The sequence below is a fragment of the Somniosus microcephalus genome, chromosome 22 (genome assembly GCF_052327205.1).
Source record: "Somniosus microcephalus isolate GS21.2 chromosome 22, FLI_Smic_1.0, whole genome shotgun sequence".
NCBI classification, from domain to species: Eukaryota; Metazoa; Chordata; class Chondrichthyes; order Squaliformes; family Somniosidae; genus Somniosus; species Somniosus microcephalus.
In genome coordinates, this window is record NC_141008.1 from 11,139,007 (window position 1) to 11,163,006 (window position 24,000).

Consider the following 24,000-nt stretch of genomic DNA (forward strand, 5'->3'; position numbering starts at 1 on the left):
ATTCGAAAAAGAGCAGGAAAGTTCTCCCCCCTGGTGTCCTGGTCAATATTTATCCCTCAACCAACTTCACTGAAACAGATTATCTTTCCATTATCTCATTGCTGCTCGTGGGAGCTTGCTGTGTGCAAATTGCCTGCCGTGTTTCCTACATTGCCAAAGTACTTCATTGGCTGTAAAGCACTTTGGGACGTCCTGAGGGTGTTGAAAGACGCTGTAGAAATGCAAGTCTGTCTTTCCTTTCTTCCAATTTGAAAAATTGCATGGTCTGGGAAAGTTGAGGCCTCAGAATAAAATGGCGGGTCCTGATGCCATTGGTGCTTTGCCTTTGCTGCGACCTTTGCCCTCAGAGGCTGGGAACAGAATCACCTGTCAGATGCTGCCTCCCATTTCCATGTTGCATGGCCTGGGTTCTCGGACACGGGTCCCTCGAGTATCGGGGGGTGGGGGGGGGTTTAAATGCTACCGCATCAAAATGTTATCCAAAGCAAGCCTGATGCCAGGCCCTTCACTGCCCCCAGCGGATGTGTTTTGTTGCTCTTTCTCAGTAATTAGTGAAAGTACCTGTGATTCATCGTAACCGAACGCCTTCTGATTGTCAAATAGAAAAGTGAAAAATACGCCCCACATAATTAGCCGATTGGTTCAAAAGAGGAGCCTTATTTACAGCACTGGGATCAGAGAGCGGGTTCATTAATTAGCTGGAGAATTATTGCTGAGCTGAGCTGTCTTCTAAAGGCGTTTCGAAGAGGTGTTGTCTTCAGTCGGGACATTCGGCCCATTCACGCTCTCAGACTTTAACCCAGCAGTCACTGCTCCAGCTGTATTTTGAATGATGCCAGTGCTCTTCAGGCTGTGACTCTGCCTGGGGTCGTGTGTCAGGGGAACGAGCCCAGAAGGAGCTGCGCTTTCACTGCAGTGGCATCGTACGGTAGCGACACCATGATGCAGTTTGAAGTGATTTAATGCACAGCATGTGTTGACAAACAGGTTCGTTAATAACTCCGCCACATGGGGTGGATTTTAACCCCAGGTGGGCACCAGGCTGGCAAAGCAATGATAGCCTCCCGCTCTGGGGGCCAACTATGGGCGGTGATGTGAAATGGGTGATATCAAATTCACTGCCCAGTACACACCCCACTTCAATTTCCATTCTAATGAACTGACACCATCGTCCAACGTTGATATTACCCTATGTAGGTCCTCTGTGCCAGGCCTGTGCGATATCGGGGGGAGGGCCTCATTCACTTTTGATCGCCAAGCTGCAAACACTAATTCAGTGCCAACTGGAGCTGGTGGGGAATAGGACAGCTCCTCCGTGGAGCTGAGCCACAGGGTTTATCTGCAGGGGCGGTAAAGTGAGAGAGAGGAATCGCAGTACGGGAGAGGAATCGCGGTGCGGGGGAGAGGAATCGCGGTGCGGGGGAGGAATCGCGGTGCGGGGGAAAGTAATCGCGGTGCAGGGGAGAGGATTCGTGGTGTGGGAGAGGAACCGCGGTGCGGGAGAGAGGATTCGTGGTGTGGGGAGGAATCGTGGTGCAGGAGAGGAATCGCAGTGTGGGGGAAAGGAATTGTGGTGCGGTAGCGGAATCGCGGTGCGGGGGAGAGCAATCGTGGTGCTGGGGAGGAATCGCGGTGCGGAGGAGGAATCGCGGTGCGGGAGCGGAATCGCGGTGCGGGAGAGAGGATTCGTGGTGCGGGAGAGGAATCGCGGTGCAGGAGAGGAATCGCGGTGCAGGAGAGGAATCGCGGTGCAGGAGAGGAATCGCGGTGCGGGGGAGGAATCGCGGTGCGGGAGAGGAATCGCAGTGCGGGAGAGCATTCACGGTGCGGGGGAGAGGAATCGCGGTGCGGGGGAGGAATCGCGGTGCTGGGGAGAGGAATCGTGGTGCGGGAGAGGAATCGCGGTGCGGGGAGGAATCACGGTGCGGGGGAGGAATCGCGGTGCGGGAGTGAGGAATCGCGGTGCGGGAGGGGAATCGCGGTGCGGGAGAGGAATCGCGGTGCGGGAGAGGAATCGCGGTGCGGGGAGAGGAATCACGGTGTGGGAGAGGAATCGCGGTGCGGGAGAGGAATCGCGGTGCAGGGGAGGAATCGCTGTGCGGGAGAGAGAAATCGCAGTGCGGGAGAGGAATCGCAGTGCGGGAGAGGAATCGCGGTGTGGGAGTGGGATCGCGATGCGGGGCAGAGGAATCGCGGTGCGGGAGAGGACTCGCGGTGCGGGAGAGGAATCGCGGTGTGGGAGAGGAATCGCGGTGCGGGAGAGAAATCGTGGTGCGGCAGAGGCATCGCGGTGCGGGAGAGGAATCGCGGTGCGGGAGAGGAATCGCGGTGCGGGAGAGGAATCGCGGTGCGGGGGAGGAATCGCGGTGCGGGGGGGAATCCCGGTGCGGGAGAGGAATCGCGGTGCGGGAGAGCATTCGCGGTGCGGGAGAGGAATCGCGGTGCGGGGAGGAATCACGATGCGGGGAAGGAATCGCGGTGCGGGAGAGAGGAATCGCGGTGCGGGAGAGGAATCGCGGTGCGGGAGAGGAATCGCGGTGCAGGGAGAGAAATCGCGGTGCGGGAGAGGAATCGCGGTGCGGTGGAGAGGAATTGCGGTGTGGGGGAGAGGAATCGCGGTGCAGGAGAGGAATCGCGTTGCGGGGGAAGAATCGCGATGCGGGGGAGAGGAATCGTGGTGTGGGAGAGGAATCGCAGTGCGGGAGAGAGGAATCGCGGTGCGGGAGAGAGGAATCATGGTGCGGAAGAGGAATCGCGATGCGGGAGAGAGGAATCGCGGTGCGGGAGAGAGGAATCGCGGTGCAAGGGAGGAATTGCGGTGCGAAAGAGAGGAATCGCGGTGCAGGGAGAGAAATCGCGGTGCGGGAGAGGAATCGCGGTGCGGTGGAGAGGAATTGCGGTGCGGGGGAGAGGAATCGCGGTGCAGGAGAGGAATCGCGTTGCGGGGGAAGAATCGCGATGCGGGGGAGAGGAATCGTGGTGTGGGAGAGGAATCGCAGTGCGGGAGAGAGGAATCGCGGTGCGGGAGAGAGGAATCATGGTGCGGAAGAGGAATCGCGATGCGGGAGAGAGGAATCGCGGTGCGGGAGAGAGGAATCGCGGTGCAAGGGAGGAATTGCGGTGCGAAAGAGAGGAATCGCGGTGTGGGAGAGGAATCGCGGTGCAGGAGAGGAATCGCGGTGCGGGAGAGGAATCGCGGTACGGGAGAGGAATCGCGGTGCGGGAGAAGAATCGCGGTGCGGGGAGGAATCGCAGTGTGGGACTGGAATCATGGTGCGGGAGAGAGGAATTGCGGTGCGGGAGAGAGGAATCGCGGTGCGGGGGAGAAGAATCGCGGTGCGGGGAGAGGAATCGTGGTGCGGGAGAGGAATCGCGGTGCGGGAGAGGAATCGCGGTGCGGGGAGAGGAATCACGGTGCGGGAGAGGAATCGCGGTGCAGGGGAGAGGATTCGCAGTGCGGGGGAGGAATCGCGGTGCGGGAGAGGAATCGCGGTGCGGGGGAGTTATCGCGGTGCAGCAGAGGAATCGCGGTGCGGGAGAGGAATCGCGGTGCGGGAGAGGAATCGCGGTGCGGGAGAGGAATCGCGGTGCGGGAGAGGAATCGCGGTGCGGGACAGGAATCGCGGTGCGGGGGGGAATCACGGTGCAGGAGCGGAATCGCGGTGTGGGGGAGAGGAATCACGGTGAGGGAGAGGAATCACGGTGCGGGAGAGGAATCGCAGTGCGGGAGAGGAATCGCGGTGTGGGAGTGGGATGGCGATGCGGGGCAGAGGAATCGCGGTGCGGGAGAGGACTCGTGGTGCGGGAGAGGAATCGCGGTGTGGGAGAGGAATCGCGGTGCGGGAGAGAAATCGTGGTGCGGCAGAGGCATCGCGGTGCGGGAGAGGAATCGCGGTGCGGGAGAGGAATCGCGGTGCGGGGGAGGAATCGCGGTGCGGGGGGGAATCCCGGTGCGGGAGAGGAATCGCGGTGTGGGAGAGCATTCGCGGTGCGGGAGAGGAATCGCGGTGCGGGGAGGAATCACGATGCGGGGAAGGAAACGCGGTGCGGGAGAGAGGAATCGCGGTGCGGGAGAGGAATCGCGGTGCGGGAGAGGAATCGCGGTGCAGGGAGAGAAATCGCGGTGCGGGAGAGGAATCGCGGTGCGGTGGAGAGGAATTGCGGTGCGGGGGAGAGGAATCGCGGTGCAGGAGAGGAATCGCGTTGCGGGGGAAGAATCGCGATGCGGGGGAGAGGAATCGTGGTGTGGGAGAGGAATCGCAGTGCGGGAGAGAGGAATCGCGGTGCGGGAGAGAGGAATCATGGTGCGGAAGAGGAATCGCGATGCGGGAGAGAGGAATCGCGGTGCGGGAGAGAGGAATCGCGGTGCAAGGGAGGAATTGCGGTGCGAAAGAGAGGAATCGCGGTGTGGGAGAGGAATCGCGGTGCAGGAGAGGAATCGCGGTGCGGGAGAGGAATCGCGGTACGGGAGAGGAATCGCGGTGCGGGAGAAGAATCGCGGTGCGGGGAGGAATCGCAGTGTGGGACTGGAATCATGGTGCGGGAGAGAGGAATCGCGGTGCGGGAGAGAGGAGTCGCGGTGCGGGGGAGAGGAATCGCTGTGCGGGGGAGAGGAATCGCGGTGCGGGAGAGGAATCGCGGTGCGGGAGAGGAATTGCGGTGCGGGGAGAGGAATCACGGTGCGGGAGAGGAATCGCGGTGCAGGGGAGAGGATTCGCAGTGCGGGGGAGGAATCGCGGTGCGGGGGAGTTATCGCGGTGCAGCAGAGGAATCGCGGTGCGGGAGGGGAATCGCGGTGCGGGAGAGGAATCGCAGTGTGGGAGAGGAATCGCGGTGCGGGAGAGGAATCGCGGTGCGGGACAGGAATCGCGGTGCGGGAGAGGAATCGCGGTGCGGGGGGAATCACGGTGCAGGAGCGGAATCGCGGTGTGGGGGAGAGGAATCACGGTGAGGGAGAGGAATCACGGTGTGGGAGAGGAATCACGGTGCGGGCGAGAGGAATCGCGGTGCGGGAATGGATTCACGGTGCGAGGGAGAGGAATCGCGGTGCGGGAGAGGAATCGTGGTGTGGGAGAGGAATCACAGTGCGGGGGAGAGGGATCGCGGTGCGGTAGAGGAATCGCGGTACGGGAGAGGAATCGCGGTGTGGGGGAGGAATCATGGTGCGGGAGAGGAAACACGGTGCGGGGAGAGGAGTCGCGGTGCGGGAGAGGAATCACGGTGCGGGAGAGGAATCGCGGTGCGGGAGAGAGGAATCGTGGTGCGGGAGAGGAATCGTGGTGCGGGAGAGGAATCGTGGTGCAGGGGAGGAATCGTGGTGCGGGAGAGAGGAATCGCGCTGCAGGAGAGAGGAATCGCGGTGCGGGAGAGAGGAATCGCGGTGCGGGAGAGAGGAATCGCGCTGCAGGAGAGAGGAATCGCGGTGCGGGAGAGAGGAATCGCAGTGTGGGGGAGGAATCGCAGTGCGGGAGAGGAATCGCGGTGCGGGGGAGTTATCGCGGTGCAGCAGAGGAATCGCGGTGCGGGAGGGGAATCGCGGTGCGGGAGAGGAATCGCGGTGCGGGAGAGGAATCGCGGTGCGGGGGGGAATCGCGGTGCAGGAGCGGAATCGCGGTGTGGGGGAGAGGAATCACGGTGAGGGAGAGGAATCACGGTGTGGGAGAGGAATCACGGTGCGGGCGAGAGGAATCGCGGTGCGGGAATGGATTCACGGTGCGGGGGAGAGGAATCGTGGTGTGGGAGAGGAATCACAGTGCGGGGGAGAGGGATCGCGGTGCGGTAGAGGAATCGCGGTACGGGAGAGGAATCGCGGTGCGGGGGAGGAATCATGGTGCGGGAGAGGAAACACGGTGCGGGGAGAGGAGTCGCGGTGCGGGAGAGGAATCGCGGTGCGGGAGAGGAATCGTGGTGCGGGAGAGGAATCGTGGTGCGGGAGAGGAATCGTGGTGCAGGGGAGGAATCGTGGTGCGGGAGAGAGGAATCGCGCTGCAGGAGAGAGGAATCGCGGTGCGGGAGAGAGGAATCGCGCTGCAGGAGAGAGGAATCACGGTGCGGGAGAGAGGAATTGCAGTGTGGGGGAGGAATCGCAGTGCGGGAGAGGAATCGCGGTGCGGGGGAGTTATCGCGGTGCAGCAGAGGAATCGCGGTGCGGGAGGGGAATCGCGGTGCGGGAGAGGAATCGCAGTGCGGGAGAGGAATCGCGGTGCGGGGGGGAATCGCGGTGCAGGAGCGGAATCGCGGTGTGGGGGAGAGGAATCACGGTGAGGGAGAGGAATCACGGTGTGGGAGAGGAATCACGGTGCGGGCGAGAGGAATCGCGATGCGGGAATGGATTCACGGTGCGGGGGAGAGGAATCGTGGTGTGGGAGAGGAATCACAGTGCGGGGGAGAGGGATCGCGGTGCGGTAGAGGAATCGCGGTACGGGAGAGGAATCGCGGTGCGGGGGAGGAATCATGGTGCGGGAGAGGAAACACGGTGCGGGGAGAGGGGTCGCGGTGCGGGGAGGAATCGCAGTGTGGGACTGGAATCATGGTGCGGGAGAGAGGAATTGCGGTGCGGGAGAGAGGAATCGCGGTGCGGGGGAGAGGAATCGCGGTGCGGGGAGAGGAATCGCGGTGCGGGAGAGGAATCGCAGTGCGGGAGAGGAATCGCGGTGCGGGGAGAGGAATCACGGTGCGGGAGAGGAATCGCGGTGCAGGGGAGAGGATTCGCAGTGCGGGGGAGGAATCGCGGTGCGGGAGAGGAATCGCGGTGCGGGGGAGTTATCGCGGTGCAGCAGAGGAATCGCGGTGCGGGAGAGGAATCGCGGTGTGGGAGAGGAATCGCGGTGCGGGAGAGGAATCGCGGTGCGGGAGAGGAATCGCGGTGTGGGAGAGGAATCGCGGTGCGGGAGAGGAATCGCGGTGCGGGAGAGGAATCGCGGTGCGGGACAGGAATCGCGGTGCGGGAGAGGAATCGCGGTGCGGGGGGGAATCACGGTGCAGGAGCGGAATCGCGGTGTGGGGGAGAGGAATCACGGTGAGGGAGAGGAATCACGGTGCGGGAGAGGAATCGCAGTGCGGGAGAGGAATCGCGGTGTGGGAGTGGGATCGCGATGCGGGGCAGAGGAATCGCGGTGCGGGAGAGGACTCGTGGTGCGGGAGAGGAATCGCGGTGTGGGAGAGGAATCGCGGTGCGGGAGAGGAATCGCGGTACGGGAGAGGAATCGCGGTGCGGGAGAAGAATCGCGGTGCGGGGAGGAATCGCAGTGTGGGACTGGAATCATGGTGCGGGAGAGAGGAATCGCGGTGCGGGAGAGAGGAATCGCGGTGCGGGGGAGAGGAATCGCTGTGCGGGGGAGAGGAATCGCGGTGCGGGAGAGGAATCGCGGTGCGGGAGAGGAATTGCGGTGCGGGGGAGGAATCGCGGTGCGGGGGAGTTATCGCGGTGCAGCAGAGGAATCGCGGTGCGGGAGGGGAATCGCGGTGCGGGAGAGGAATCGCAGTGAGGGAGAGGAATCGCGGTGCGGGAGAGGAATCGCGGTGCGGGACAGGAATCGCGGTGCGGGAGAGGAATCGCGGTGCGGGGGGAATCACGGTGCAGGAGCGGAATCGCGGTGTGGGGGAGAGGAATCACGGTGAGGGAGAGGAATCACGGTGTGGGAGAGGAATCACGGTGCGGGCGAGAGGAATCGCGGTGCGGGAATGGATTCACGGTGCGAGGGAGAGGAATCGCGGTGCGGGAGAGGAATCGTGGTGTGGGAGAGGAATCACAGTGCGGGGGAGAGGGATCGCGGTGCGGTAGAGGAATCGCGGTACGGGAGAGGAATCGCGGTGCGGGGGAGGAATCATGGTGCGGGAGAGGAAACACGGTGCGGGGAGAGGAGTCGCGGTGCGGGAGAGGAATCACGGTGCGGGAGAGGAATCGCGGTGCGGGAGAGAGGAATCGCGGTGCGGGAGAGGAATCGTGGTGCGGGAGAGGAATCGTGGTGCAGGGGAGGAATCGTGGTGCGGGAGAGAGGAATCGCGCTGCAGGAGAGAGGAATCGCGGTGCGGGAGAAAGGAATCGCGCTGCAGGAGAGAGGAATCGCGGTGCGGGAGAGAGGAATTGCAGTGTGGGGGAGGAATCGCAGTGCGGGAGAGGAATCGCGGTGCGGGGGAGTTATCGCGGTGCAGCAGAGGAATCGCGGTGCGGGAGGGGAATCGCGGTGCGGGAGAGGAATCGCGGTGCGGGAGAGCAATCGCGGTGCGGGGGGGAATCGCGGTGCAGGAGCGGAATCGCGGTGTGGGGGAGAGGAATCACGGTGAGGGAGAGGAATCACGGTGTGGGAGAGGAATCACGGTGCGGGCGAGAGGAATCGCGGTGCGGGAATGGATTCACGGTGCGGGGGAGAGGAATCGTGGTGTGGGAGAGGAATCACAGTGCGGGGGAGAGGGATCGCGGTGCGGTAGAGGAATCGCGGTACGGGAGAGGAATCGCGGTGCGGGGGAGGAATCATGGTGCGGGAGAGGAAACACGGTGCGGGGAGAGGGGTCGTGGTGCGGGGAGGAATCGCAGTGTGGGACTGGAATCATGGTGCGGGAGAGAGGAATTGCGGTGCGGGAGAGAGGAATCGCGGTGCGGGGGAGAGGAATCGCGGTGCGGGGAGAGGAATCGCGGTGCGGGAGAGGAATCGCAGTGCGGGAGAGGAATCGCGGTGCGGGGAGAGGAATCACGGTGCGGGAGAGGAATCGCGGTGCAGGGGAGAGGATTCGCAGTGCGGGGGAGGAATCGCGGTGCGGGAGAGGAATCGCGGTGCGGGGGAGTTATCGCGGTGCAGCAGAGGAATCGCGGTGCGGGAGAGGAATCGCGGTGTGGGAGAGGAATCGCGGTGCGGGAGAGGAATCGCGGTGCGGGAGAGGAATCGCGGTGCGGGACAGGAATCGCGGTGCGGGAGAGGAATCGCGGTGCGGGGGGGAATGACGGTGCAGGAGCGGAATCGCGGTGTGGGGGAGAGGAATCACGGTGAGGGAGAGGAATCACGGTGCGGGAGAGGAATCGCAGTGCGGGAGAGGAATTGCGGTGTGGGAGTGGGATCGCGATGCGGGGCAGAGGAATCGCGGTGCGGGAGAGGACTCGTGGTGCGGGAGAGGAATCGCGGTGTGGGAGAGGAATCGCGGTGCGGGAGAGAAATCGTGGTGCGGCAGAGGCATCGCGGTGCGGGAGAGGAATCGCGGTGCGGGAGAGGAATCGCGGTGCGGGAGAGGAATCGCGGTGCGGGAGAGGAATCGCGGTGCGGGGGAGGAATCGCGGTGCAGGGGGGAATCCCGGTGCGGGAGAGGAATCGCGGTGTGGGAGAGCATTCGCGGTGCGGGAGAGGAATCGCGGTGCGGGGAGGAATCACGATGCGGGGAAGGAATCGCGGTGCGGGAGAGAGGAATCGCGGTGCGGGAGAGGAATCGCGGTGCGGGAGAGGAATCGCGGTGCAGGGAGAGAAATCGCGGTGCGGGAGAGGAATCGCGGTGCGGTGGAGAGGAATTGCAGTGCGGGGGAGTGGAATCGCGGTGCAGGAGAGGAATCGCGTTGCGGGGGAAGAATCGCGATGCGGGGGAGAGGAATCGTGGTGTGGGAGAGGAATCGCAGTGCGGGAGAGAGGAATCGCGGTGCGGGAGAGAGGAATCATGGTGCGGAAGAGGAATCGCGATGCGGGAGAGAGGAATCGCGGTGCGGGAGAGAGGAATCGCGGTGCAAGGGAGGAATTGCGGTGCGAAAGAGAGGAATCGCGGTGTGGGAGAGGAATCGCGGTGCAGGAGAGGAATCGCGGTGCGGGAGAGGAATCGCGGTACGGGAGAGGAATCGCGGTGCGGGAGAAGAATCGCGGTGCGGGGAGGAATCGCAGTGTGGGACTGGAATCATGGTGCGGGAGAGAGGAATCACGGTGGGGGAGAGAGGAATCGCTGTGCGGGGGAGAGGAATCGCGGTGCGGGAGAGGAATCGCGGTGCGGGAGAGGAATTGCGGTGCGGGGAGAGGAATCACGGTGCGGGAGAGGAATCGCGGTGCAAGGGAGAGGATTCGCAGTGCGGGGGAGGAATCACGGTGCGGGTGGAGTTATCGCGGTGCAGCAGAGGAATCGCGGTGCGGGAGGGGAATCGTGGTGCGGGAGAGGAATCGCGGTGTGGGAGAGGAATCGCGGTGCGGGAGAGGAATCGCGGTGCGGGACAGGAATCGCGGTGCGGGAGAGGAATCGCGGTGCGGGGGGAATCACGGTGCAGGAGCGGAATCGCGGTGTGGGGGAGAGGAATCACGGTGAGGGAGAGGAATCACGGTGTGGGAGAGGAATCACGGTGCGGGCGAGAGGAATCGCGGTGCGGGAATGGATTCACGGTGCGAGGGAGAGGAATCGCGGTGCGGGAGAGGAATCGTGGTGTGGGAGAGGAATCACAGTGCGGGGGAGAGGGATCGCGGTGCGGTAGAGGAATCGCGGTACGGGAGAGGAATCGCGGTGCGGGGGAGGAATCATGGTGCGGGAGAGGAAACACGGTGCGGGGAGAGGAGTCGCGGTGCGGGAGAGGAATCACGGTGCGGGAGAGGAATCGCGGTGCGGGAGAGAGGAATTGCGGTGCGGGAGAGGAATCGTGGTGCGGGAGAGGAATCGTGGTGCAGGGGAGGAATCGTGGTGCGGGAGAGAGGAATCGCGCTGCAGGAGAGAGGAATCGCGGTGCGGGAGAGAGGAATCGCGGTGCGGGAGAGAGGAATCGCGCTGCAGGAGAGAGGAATCGCGGTGCGGGAGAGAGGAATCGCAGTGTGGGGGAGGAATCGCAGTGCGGGAGAGGAATCGCGGTGCGGGGGAGTTATCGCGGTGCAGCAGAGGAATCGCGGTGCGGGAGGGGAATCGCGGTGCGGGAGAGGAATCGCGGTGCGGGAGAGGAATCGCGGTGCGGGGGGTAATCGCGGTGCAGGAGCGGAATCGCGGTGTGGGGGAGAGGAATCACGGTGAGGGAGAGGAATCACGGTGTGGGAGAGGAATCACGGTGCGGGCGAGAGGAATCGCGGTGCGGGAATGGATTCACGGTGCGGGGGAGAGGAATCGTGGTGTGGGAGAGGAATCACAGTGCGGGGGAGAGGGATCGCGGTGCGGTAGAGGAATCGCGGTACGGGAGAGGAATCGCGGTGCGGGAGAGGAATCGTGGTACGGGAGAGGAATCGTGGTGCAGTGGAGGAATCGTGGTGCGGGAGAGAGGAATCGCGCTGCAGGAGAGAGGAATCGCGGTGCGGGAGAGAGGAATCGCGGTGCGGGAGAGAGGAATCGCGGTGTGGGGAGGAATCACGGTTTGGTAGAGGAATCACGGTGTGGGAAATGATTCACGGTGAGGGAGAGGAATCGCGGTGCGGGGGAGAGGAATCGCGGTGCGGGGGAGGAATCGCGGTGCGGGGGGAGGAATCGCGGTGCGGGAGAGGAATCACGGTGCGGGAGAGGAATCACGGTGCGGGAGAGGAATCAGGGTGCGGGAGAGGAATCGTGGTGCGGGAGAGAGGATCCATGTAGCGGGAGAAAGGAATCGTGGTGCGGGGGAGAGGAATTGCGGTGCGGGGGAGAGGAATCGCGGTGCGGGAGACGAATCACGGTGCGGGGGAGGAACCGCGGTGCGGAAGAGGGGAATTGCGGTGCGGGAGAGAGGAATCGCGATGCGGGAGAGAGGAATCGCGGTGTGGGAGAGGAATCACGGTGTGGGAGAGGATTCACGGTGCGGGCGAGAGGAATCACGGTGCGGGAATAGAATCATGGTGCGGGGGAGAGGAATCGCGGTGCGGGATAGGAATCACGGTGCGGGAGAGGAATCGCCGTGCGGGAGAGAGGATTCGTGTAGCGGGAGAAAGGAATCGCGGTGCGGGAGAGAGGCATCACGGTGCGGGAGAGAGGAATCGTGGTGCGGGAGAGGAATCGCGGTGCGGGGGAGTGGAATCGCGCTGAGGGGGGGATTTGCAGTGCGGGAGAGGAATTGCAGTGCGGGGGAGAGGAATCGCGGTGCAGGGGAGGAATCGTGGTGCGGGGGAGGAATCACGGTGCGGGAGAGGAATCGCGGTGTGGGAGAGGAATCGCGGTGCGGGGGAGGAATCACGGTGCGGGGGATAAGAATCACGGTGCGGGAGAGGAATCCCGGTGTGGGGGAGAGGAATCACGGTGCGGGAAAGGAATCGGTGCGGGAGAGGAATCGCGGTGCTGGAGAGAGGATTCGTGTAGCGGGAGAAAGGAATCGCGGTGCGGGGGAGAGGAATCGTGGTGCGGGAGAGAGGAATCGCGGTGCGGGAGAGGAATCGCGGTGCCGGAGAGAGGAATCACTGTGCGGGAGAGAGGAATCGCGGTGCAGGAGAGAGGAATCGCGGTGCGGGGGAGAGGTATCGCGGTCTGGGAGAGGAATCGCGGTGCAGGAGAGGAATCGCGGTGTGGGGAGTGGAATCGCGGTGCGGGGGAGGAATCGCGGAGCGGGGAGGAATTGCGGTGCGGGGAGTGGAATCGCGGTGCGGGAGAGAAGAATCTTGGTGCGGGGGAGGAATTGCGGTGCGGGGGAGAGGAATCGCGGTGCGGGAGAGGAATCATGGTGCGGGAGGGGAATCGCGGTGCCAGAGAGAGGAATCACTGTGCAGGAGAGAGGAATCACAGTGCCGGAGAGAGGAATCGCGGTGTGGGGGAGAGGAATCGTGGTGTGGGAGAGGAATCACGGTGCAGGGGAGGAATCGCAGTGCAGGGGAGTGGAATCGCGGTGCGGGGGTGGAATCACGGTGCGGGGGAGTGGAATCGCGGTGCGGGGAGGAATGGCGGTGCGGGGGAGTGGAATCGCGGTGCGGGAGAGGAATCGCGGTGCAGGGGAGAGGAATCGCGGTGCAGGGGAGAAATCGTGGTGCGGGAGAGGAATCGCAGTGCGGGAGAGGAATCACGGTGCGGGGGAGTGGAATCGCGGTGCGGGAGAGGAATCGCGGTGCGGGAGAGGAATCGCGGTGCGGGGGAGTGGAATCGCGGTGCGGGAGAGGAATCGCGGTGCGGGGGAGGAATCACGGTGCGGGAGGGGAATCACGGTGCGGGGGAGGAGTGGCGGTGCGGGGGAGAAATCGCGGTGCGGGAGAGGAATCACGGTGCGGGGGAGGAATCGCGGGAATCAAATCAGCGCCAGTTAATAAGGACATGGCTCCTTTAAGTTGACTTCAAATTAATGTTCTGGTCGCTCCTACATGGTGTAAGCTCACTTATTTTCTCACCTCCTTCGCTCCCACGCTGCACACCATTCAAGAGGCGGGGATAGCGACTAAATCTAGGATTCAAAATATCATTTTCAGGATGTGGGCATCGCTGGCAAGACCGGCATTTATTGCCCTTCCGTTGTTGCCCTGAGGAGGTTTTTTCCTTGAACGTGGGTTGGTATAACTGAGTGGCTTGCTGGGTCCCTTCAGGGGACAGTTCAGAGTGAACCACGTTGGCGTGGGACTGGAGTCACCTATCGACCAGACCGGATAAGGATTTCCTTCCCTAAAGGACATCAGTGAATTGTTGGGATTTTAATGACAATCCAACATCTTACTGATTCCTGATATTTTTTAATTGAATTCAAAGTCTCAGTGTGCCATGGTGGGATGTTCCACTGGATTACTGGTCCAGTAACTTAACCAGTGCACTCCCTTACCCAGGTATACTGCCCCAGGGTAATAGTTTAATCCTGGCCTGTATCATTATATGGGCATAATTTGTGGTGTAGCAGGTCTCCACAGGTTTGATGCTGTGCAGACTGTTCTGACATGGGGCCTTTGAAACATTTTATAGAGAGGAGATTGTACATTGGATGCAGCTTTAAGAGGTGTCAATGCACCATGGACATGTGTGAACAACTGCCCCTTTAACTATCAAACAGTGTAAATAACCGATCTGCGGTGCCTCCTATATTAGAGAGCTGCTGCCAGGGCACAGACTTCAGGGTCTCCTCTGATGTCAGCAGGAGCTCAATCCATGTCAGACTGGTGAATATATAGTGCTATCTGTACAGGTCTCTTCTTCTTCTTCTTCTTAGGTAGTCCCTAGGAACTGAGGATGACTTGCTTCCACATTAAAAATGAGCTCGCAGGTGACTGATTAGTCCAATGCGGGACCTACAGTCTCTGTCACAGGTGGGGCAGACGGTGGTTGAAGGGGCAAGTGGGTGGGGTGCTTGGGTTGACGTGCGCTGCTTGCGCTTGGCTTCCGCTTGCTCCCGGCAAAGAGACTCGAGGTGTTCGGCGCCTTCCCGGATGCTTCTCCACCACTTTGTGCGGCCTTGGGCCAGGGATTCCCAGGTGTCGGTGGGGATGTTGCACTTTTTCAAGGAGGCTTTGAGGGTGTTGTGGCGTACCGACCACAGAAAGGCCACAATCCGCTTTTCGGTCCGTAGACTATAAATCAGGCGTCATGCCTTTAAGAAGGATCACACCTTTAAGAAACTCGATCTGCAACATAGTTAAGCCCAGAGCGGGGGAGGAGCAGTCGAAGCTGTGGACTGATGAAAGGCAGTCGGACTTGGTGTAGGCTCTGACGCCATTTTGTGTTCAACATGCAGTCTCAACAATTAAACCTTTTCTGTTGAACCTCTCCGAGTTCAGTATTTTTTGCTAGGAGTACGTAGACTCCTACATTGGTGACCCCGACGCTCAGGACGACTCCTAAGCGTAACCATGGCTGACACAAACGCAGTTTCTGTGAAGCTGCCGGAGTTCTGGGAGAACCTAGCCACCGCCTGGTTCCTTTAAGCCGAATCGCAATTCCGACTCCGCGGCATCACCGCCGACGCAACGATGTACGACTACCTCCTCACCTCCCTGGGCAGCTCCACAATCACGAAAGTCTGGACAACACTACAAAACCCTTCGGAGGAAGGCAAATACGCACATCTCAAGGCCGCGCTCCTTAAAAAATTCACAGCCTCCCAATTTTTGCGCAACTGCCACCTCCTCGACCTCCCGGGCCTCGGTGACTCCATGCCGTCAGACTTGCTCTCACACATGCTTGCTCTGACCGACGAGAAACCACCCGGCTCCCTCTTCCGCACGCTCTTTATCCGCCAACTGCCTCCCAGCATCTGCCCGGCGATCGTGGCGTCCAGCCTCACGGACCTCGAGGCCCTGGCCGACGAAACCGATAAGCTCCTGTCCGCCGGCTCCAACCACGCCGTCACCCCCGACCTGGCCTCCGCAGCATCGGCGCCCGCTCCACCCTCTATCGCGCGGCCACACAGCTCGGCCACGAGGCCCCCCAGGCCCCCACGTCCCCCAAGCCCTCTGACCCAGGGCTACTGCTACTTCCATACCTGGTTCGGCGCACGGGCACGCTGCTGCAGCCATCCCTGCACGTTTCCAACCGCCCCCACACCGGCCTACACGATGGCCATGGGGCAAGCAGGCGCGCTGCTGTATGTTACGGACAGCGCCTCCGGACGCCGTTTCCTATGCAACACAGGCGCGCAGCACAGCATCATCCCCACGTCCGCCCTCGAGATCCAGCGAGGCGGCCGCGGCCCTGTGCTGGCTGCCGCCAATGGCACCGATATCCGGACGTACGGCACCTGCACCGTCACCATCGACCTCGCAGGCCGCCGCTACCACTGGGAGTTTATCACCGCCAAGGTGCTCTCCCCGCTCCTCGGTGCGGATTTCCTGTGCGCCCACGGCCTGTTGGTCGACATGCCTCGGCGCTGCCTCGTGGACATGAACACCATGTCACCTATCCCGGGCGCCATGGCCCCCCCAACCTGCCGAAATGGCGTGGCAGTGCCGCGCCCACTCAACGGACGACTACTCAGCACTCCTGGCTGAGTTCCCAGCCCTCACCAACACGACCTTCTCCTCGAAAGTTGCTAAGCACAGGGTAGAACACTTCATCCCCACCACAGGCCCACCGGTGTATGCCCACGCCCGCAAGCTGGACCTGGCCAAGCTGGAGATCGCGCAGGCCGAGTTCGCCACAATGGAACAGCTCGGCATCATCCACCGCTCCAACAGCCCCTGGGCCTCCCCACTCCACATCGTCACCAAACCCGACGGGGGATGGTGCCCCTGCGGGGACTACCGGCGCCTAAACAACGCCACCACGCCGGATCGGTACCCCATACCGCACATTCAAGACTTCTTGGCTAGACTGGCCAGCCGCTCAGTCTTCTCCAAAGTCGACCTGGTGCGCGGTTACCATCAGGTGCCAGTCCACCCCACGGACGTTCCCAAGACAGTCATAATCACCCCTTTTGGGCTATTCGAGTTCCTCCGAATGCCCTTCGGCCTCAAAAATGCGGCCCAGGCCTTCCAGCGGCTCATGGACTCGGTCCTCCGGGACCTGAAGTTCCTCTTTGTCTACCTGGATGACATCCTGGTAGCTAGTTCCTCCAAGCAGGAACACATCGAGCACCTCCGCACCCTGTTCCAGCGGCTCAGTGAGCACGGGCTCATCATCAGCCCAGCCAAGTGCCAATTCGGCCTCAGCAGGATCGAATTCCTCGGCCACCACATCACGCAGGACAGAGCCATTCCCCTGCCCGCCAAGGTGCAAGCCGTCCAGCAGTTCCCCCGGCCTACCACCATCAAAGGCCTCCAGGAGTTCTTAGGGATGATCAACTTTTACAACCGCTTCATTCCCGGAGCGGCCTCCCTCATGCGGCCCCTATACGAAGCCCTCCGGTGTAAGAAAGGCAGAATGGCGATCGAGTGGTCGGCGGACATGTTGACCGCTTTCGACTCGACCAAAATGGCGCTCGCCGACGCCACCATGCTCGCTCACCCACAGCCCAACGCCAGGGTGGCCCTCACCACGGACGCCTCCGACCACGCAGTCGGCGCCGTGTACGAACAGTGGGTCGACGGGGCCTGGCAACCGCTGGCCTTTTTCAGCCGCCAACTGCGCCCCCCGGAGGCCAAATACAGCGCCTTTGACCGCGAGCTCCTCGCACTGTACCTGGCAGTCCGCCATTTTAGATTTCTTCTGGAGGGCCGCCCCTTCACCGCGTTTGTCGACCACAAACCCCTGACATTCACGATGGCAAAATCTGCGGACCCGTGGTCAGCCAGGCAACAACGCCAGCTCGCTGCGGTGTCCGAATTCACCACGGACATCCGGCACGTCTCCGGTTGAGACAACGTGGTGGCCGACTGCCTATCCCGCCCCGCCGTCCACTGTGCCCACCTGGCAGTGGACTATGCTCAACTGGCAGCGGAGCAACGCACCGACCCCGATCTGCTCTCTGCGCCCACAACCCTCCCAGGGCTGCGACTGACCGACGTCGCCTGCGGCCCGTCCGCCGTCACAGTCAAATGCGACACCTCCTTGGCACAACCCCGCCCCGTAGTCCCGGCGTCCTGGCGAAAACGGGTGTTCGACATCGTCCACGGCCTCTCACACCCTGGCACCTGCGCGTCCATTAGACTGGTGGCCAACCGATTTGTCTGGCGCGGCCTGCGCAAAGATGTGCGCATCTGGTCCAGATCCTGCATAGCTTGCCAGCGTGCCAAAATCCACCAGCACATCAAAGCCCCACGCGAGGAGTTCACCGTGCCAGAAAGAAGGTTTGACCACGTCCACATCGACCTCGTCGGCCCCCTGCTGCCATCACAAGGTCACACGCACCTGCTGACAATCGTGGACCGTACCACCCGCTGGCCCGAGGCCATTCCACTGACGTCCACCACCACCGCCGACATCGCGAGGGCGTTCATCGGTACCTGGGTCGCTCGGTTCGGAGTCCCCTCCGACATGATGTCGGATAGAGGCCCGCAGTTCACCTCTGATCTGTGGGCCGCCATCGCCCGAAACCTCGGGGTGGCCGTTCACCGCACCACGGCTACCACCCCCAAGCCAACGGACTGTGCAAGCGATTCCACAGGTTCATGAAGGCGTCCCTCTGCGCCAGCCTCGAGGACGAGGCTTGGATCGACCGCCTCCCGTGGGTGCTACTTGGCCTACACTCCGCGGTCAAGGAAGACCTGCAAGCCTCGGCGGCGGAACTCGTGTACGGCCAGCCGCTGCGCGTACCCGGAGAGTTCCTGCCCACCGCCACGACCCCCTGGTCGGCTGACCAGCAACGCCGCGCTTTCGCCAACCGAGCACAACAGTTCGCTCCGGTACCCACCGGCCGGCACGGCGAACCAGCAACCCGCGTACCACCTAGCCTGCACATGGCCAAATTTGTTTTTGTGCGCCATGACGCCCACCGAGGACCTCTACGGCCCCCATACGACGGACCCTACAAGGTACTCCAGACGGGGAACAAGTTCTTCCTCCTCGAAGTGGGCGGCAGAACTGACAAGGTGTCGGTCGACCGGCTCAAGCTGGTGCACCTAGAGCTCAACGAACCCGTTCAAGTGGGCCAACCCCCACCGCAGGGCAGACTGCCTAAGAGCCCGACGCGTCCGACCGCCCCGCTCCCGACACCAACCGCCAAGAGCCGTTCCGGCCGTGCCATTAAGCCGCCACGCCGGTTCGTACACTCCCTACTAGCGGATTCTGGGGGGAGCTGTGTGGCGTACCGACCACAGAAAGGACACAATCCGCTTTTCAGTCTGTAGACTATAAATCAGGTGTCATGCCTTTAAGAAGGATCACACCTTTAAGAAACTCGATCTGCAACATAGTTAAGCCCAGAGCGGGGGAGGAGCAGTCGAAGCTGTGGACTGATGAAAGGCAGTCGGACTTGGTGTAGGCTCTGACGCCATTTTGTGTTCAACATGCAGTCTCAACAATTAAACCTTTTCTGTTGAACCTCTCCGAGTTCAGTATCTTTTGCTAGGAGTACGTAGACTCCTACAGTGTCCTTGAAGCGTTTCCTCTGCCCACCTGGGGCTCTCTTGCCGTGCCGGAGCTCCGAGTAGAGCGCTTGTTTTGGGAGTCTCGTATCGGGCATGCGGACAATGTGACCCGTCCATCGGAGCTGATTGAGCGTGGTCAGCGCTTCGATGCTGGGGATGTTGGCCTGAGCAAGAACACTGACGTTGGTGCGCCTATCCTGCCAATGGATTTACAGGGCAGAGGCTGTCTATCTACTATCACTTGGCTTAAGAAGGGAAAGGGATTCCTCTGGTGGGAAAATCCAGAACAAATGGGCACAATCTTAAAATTAAAGCTAGGCTATTTAGGAGTGAAATTAAGGAGCACTTTTTCACACAGAGGGTAGTGGAAATCTGGAAATCTTGCCCCAAAAGGACGTGGATGCTGGAGGTCAATTGAAAATTTCAAGTCGGAGATTGATAGATTATTGTTGGGTAAGGGTATCAAGGGATATGAAGATGGCGGGTAAATGGAGTTGAGATATAGATCAGCCATGATCTAATTGAAGGGGGAAGCAAGCTCGAGAGGCTGAATGGCCTCCTCCTGTTCCTATGTTCCTGTGTCACAAGGAGGCAAGAGGCACCTGTGGTGTATTTGCCATTGGCCTTGCGTCTACGGGGCAAATGGGGTATTGGCGGCTTTTGTATTCTGTCAGGCTGTTGGAAGCCAGGCACTTCAGTACCTGGGCCTTGAACCAGCCCAGCTGCTTCTGAGCTGATTCGCTTCACTTGTGCCACGCTCGGCACTTGAATATATTCGAGGTGGCATCGTTAATAAGCTCCCTTCCTCTTGGTGCTGAGCAATTCATGGGCAGGGATCGTGTCCAAAGGCAGAGAGCACTATTGCACACTCAGAGCGCCAGGCAGCAGGGAATTTTAAAGTATGTTTTTAATCGCACTGCGCTGTTTCTGAAATTGATTTGGATGTGAGGAGCTGGAGGCTGATTAGTGTCTTCATGGGCCAACGGAGCTCGTGTGTTTAATTATTCAACCAGCTGGAGGCCAATCTCAGTAAAATCTTAAACCCCAAGGTAATTAGAATAGTTTGCAGTGTCTGGCTTCTCTTCTCGGAGATATTATGTACAAGGCTTTGGAAAATACGCTGCACCGTTTCTGATAGTTTTGACGGCACTGCACTGATTGGAATTACAATACCAAGGTACAGTCAGTAGGTAATACTTAATTACTTGTAATTATGTGGAGTTACACAGTTGCTAGGCGTTCTCATCTCTATCTACAGCACAATTTATACATTAATACCTTCCACTCACAGGCTCCCTTTTGTGAGTTTAGTTTTCCATTCGGTTCGACGCTTTTTTTTCCCATCAAACCCTCTTGTGTAATGTGTTGTTCCATTAGCAGAGCGTCTGCCCATAGTTCTCTGTTATTCAGTCCGAGGATATTTTTCCTCCCCAGTAATGACTCATGTAATCCATGAGTTTCCAATGTGCAATCTGCACTCATTCCAGAGAGTTTCCCTGAGATGGGATAAAGTTTCTCTGTGTGACGCCTGATTAATATCGTAGACTCTCCTCAAACAATGTTCAGTATTACTAGCGGGGGCGGGGGCGCAGCTGCGATTTTAACCTAATGCGCCCAGCGGGAAACTGATGGGATTGGATCAACTGCCCGTTTTACACACCATTCGATTTCACCCCGTTTACAGACTGCTCCATTTTACTATTTGTTTAGTCCACTTGCTAAGTGGGGTCTAACCAAGGTTGGATACATGTTTAACATCACTTCTCTGCTTTCCAATTCTAGAAATCCCTCTAGAAATAAACCCCAGTGCTTGGTTTGCTTTTTTTAATGACCTTATTAACCTGCGTCGCTACTTTTAGTGATTTGTGTATCTGTACCCCCAGATCCCTTTGCTCCTCTACCCCATTCAGACCCCCCATAAGATTTGGGAGGACAGGTGCTGGAAGGTGCTACCTGGAAGCAGGAATGAAGGCGTGCGCTCCTATATCCAAGGCTTGGTGCCAGTCATCATTGGGCTGCAGTGAGGCAGCAACTTCAGCTAAGAGAAGCCACTGCAGCACATCCTACTGGGCGAACCACTGTTTGATGGGCTATGTTGTGTGTGTGCATGCTCTGATGAAGACAGTGGTGACATAGTGATCTACGGTCCAGGGTAGTCCAGGGTATGTTTAATGGTTGTCCACGCAACCCGGTTCCCTGATGGAACCCTGGTGGCATAGACATCATTGGGGGCTGGGATTCTCCTTACTTTGCTCCAGATAACCCTGGATGGCAATGCCCCTATTAGGAAGAGTGGTCCCAGCTGGACAAGGAGCGAGAAGCTTATGTGCTCTGTGCTGGTAGCCTGCAGTTTTAGCCAGTTGAAGTCTAACCTGAAGTTGGGGTCCATTGACTTTACGAAGCTGGGCTTGAGCTCTCTGGGCTTCAGTAAGCGGCGTATGTCCTTACTGATATGTTTGTCACTTGCATATTGTTAACTGAACACTAGAAGGCTCTGATGGGAGTAAGCCCATTGTAGCCGTTACACTTCTCTTGTATTATTTTATTATTCTTTGACAGAAGATTCTAGAGGCTCTGGAAATAAAAGTAGTTAGTTATTACCACCAATGTGAGTGTTTAATTGGACATAATACCTCCAAGTGCACCTTGTGACATGCTGGTCAACTTGATGTTCTAAATATCCAAACCTAGTGCCACATACCAGGCTTACTCATCACCAACAGTGAAATCCAGCTCCTCGGGCAAGGGGCTTTGGCAAAGTGCAGTGTCCGAGGTGATGCTGCCTCCCCCCAGGGTACACGGTGAGACATCAGTGTCGGCTGCATGACCTCCACATCAGGCAAATGGAAACGTGGCCTGTGTAGATCTCACTGGCTCTATTTGGAGACTCTTAAACAGCAGGATGAGGTTCCACAAGTCAAACAATCCACTGATTAGATACAAAATTGCGCAGTTTTTATTTAATGATAAAACATAGAGTGGTTTAAAACAAAATGATCCTGAAGTGAGTGGGCTATCAGGCACCGCACGTCTATAATCTACAACAACGTGCATTTATATAGTGCCTTTAATGTAGAATCATGTCTCAAGGCACTTCACAGAGGCATAAGTAAACAAAAAATGATTTAAATAATTGGCAAAAGAATCAGAAAAGAATCTGGAACACGCTGCTTGAAAGGGTGGTAGAAGCAGATTCAATAGTGACTTTCAAAAATGAATTCTCTCCCTCTGCTGTATTATTCTATGATAATTCCATGAAATACATTCTAGTAAATTAGATATTATAAAATGTATATTTCTCCATTCTCTGTTTCTCATCCTAATGATTGACTCTTTATTTCAGTTCCATAGGACTGTGGAAAGCCACTAGCCAAAGAGAACTTCATGACAATTGATTAGTGGCTTCCAAAGCTTCTTCCGCCTGCTCCGTTCCAGATACTTGATGATGTCAACCTCAGCTCCAGAAAGGGACTCCGCGGAAGAAAGCGCAGAGATGGATAAAATTGCAGAGCTTCAACAGGAGGACCTGGCCCAGCAGGTTGCTGCCGTGCAGGTGTCTGAGGAACCCTCTTCAGGGAATGTGGGAAGTGGAAGCCAGACCACAGATGTTAAGGACACAGACCAATCAAAGGATGGAGGAGACAGTCAGACAAATGGAGTCGGTGAGGTTGCTGAGAATCACGCCAAAACCTACAAGGGTGTGAGCAGCGTGACAAAGAAAGTGGGTTCTCGGCCCAAACTTTCCAGCAGGAAGCTGTCCCTCCAAGAACGTTCCTCAGGAAACTCTCTTTCAGCCAGCTATGATGCCTATGCAACAGGGCCATTGCCAGCAGGAAGACAGACAACTGTTGAGTCCAGCCGGGTCAATATGGCCGACTCCCAGGTGAATTGTTTGTGCAATTTATGACAAGAGATGACCAACTGTAAAAGAGAAAAACTGTGAAGTATTTAAAAAAATGTCTTTCCAGATTTTTGCAAAACAGAATACGGTTTTTATTGGCAGGTAATTATCCTTTAGCTTCCCATCTCCTGTTAGGGGATACAGTGTCACATTGATGGTTCTACGGGGTGTCGCAAATGGTTTTCTTTTGATTTGAAGGAGGAATGGTGGTGTGGTTATGGATATAACTGGGTCGTGCGGAGGGGGAGTTACAAAATAATGTCCGGGCTTTGGGGAAAATTTTTGCAAAGGAAATAAATGGAATTTCAGCTTTTTATAGTGAACTGCCTGTGAAAGACTTCTTTTAACTGGCATCCCAGCTAGCACCAAGTCCCGTTCACTCCTGTGCTCGCTGACCTACACTGGTTCCCAGTCCACCAACTCCTGGAATTTAGATGGCCGTGTTTCATGGCAGGATCCTTGATCATGATGTATTGAGCTTCTAACTTTCCTGAAGAAATTTACGGCGTGGCCACACTAAGGTCAGAGCTAGCAATGGCTCATTGCTATTAGCAGACCAATGCTTAATGTCTTTGTGGAATAGTCTCCTGGCTACTAATTAACACAACTGTTAATCCATTCTAAGTAGAAGTTAACACCTCTGGACAGAGGAATGCCATACCAGTGGAGTAAGTGTTCAGTTATTGGTATCATTCACACTCATTCCTAGTCTTAGAGCGTCAAGGTTATGTGGTGCATAGGCTCTATTTTAAACCCATCAGCCATCAACCAATGGGCCCATTGGGGCAGATATTCCCCTGCGTGGTGTTTGGGAAGCGCACGCCCGTCAGCTGCCCGATAATCCTGATGGGAGCCCTGGCCCACTTTGAGGGCTGGTCGGAGGAGGAGGGTGGGTCCAGGGGGGTTCCATATTTAGGAGGGACTGGTACCCGGTGTGGCAGTGGCCCAGGTTGTTTTTGTGGAGCATGGAGAAGCATTCCTGCTACTTCCGGCCTTGCAGAAATAAACTAAAACCTTCCTGGGGGTTCCTCTTTGGCTGGGCCGCCAGCTGAGACTGTGGAGAGAGTCAGAGGTCCAAACGCTCAGCTCAGTCCAAAAATAGCAATCAGGGTCCTAGGGGGTGTCGGTACTCAAAGCTTTGAAGGTGGCAGGACAAGTTAAGAAGGCTGTTAAAAAAGCAAATGGGAACCTTGGCTTTATTAATAGAGGAATAAAGTACAAAAACAAGGAAGTTATGCTAAACCTTTATGAAACACTGGTTAGGCCTCAGCTGGAGTATTGTGTCTAATTCTGGGCACCACACTTTAGGAAGGATGTCAAGGCCTTGGCGAG

General features: G+C 58.6%; 1 protein-coding gene across 2 annotated transcripts in view; it reads left to right on the forward strand.

The window, feature by feature from the left end:
- LOC147102029 (calcium/calmodulin-dependent protein kinase kinase 1-like) overlaps positions 1-24,000 on the forward strand; it is a 227,662-nt gene that overhangs the window by 40,824 nt on the left and 162,838 nt on the right. For both annotated transcript variants that reach the window (XM_085964177.1, XM_085964176.1), the window contains exon 2: positions 22,111-22,650. In XM_085964177.1, coding sequence (XP_085820303.1) covers positions 22,210-22,650 — 441 coding nt within the window. In that variant the 5' untranslated portion in view covers positions 22,111-22,209. The remainder of the gene's footprint in view (positions 1-22,110; positions 22,651-24,000) is intronic.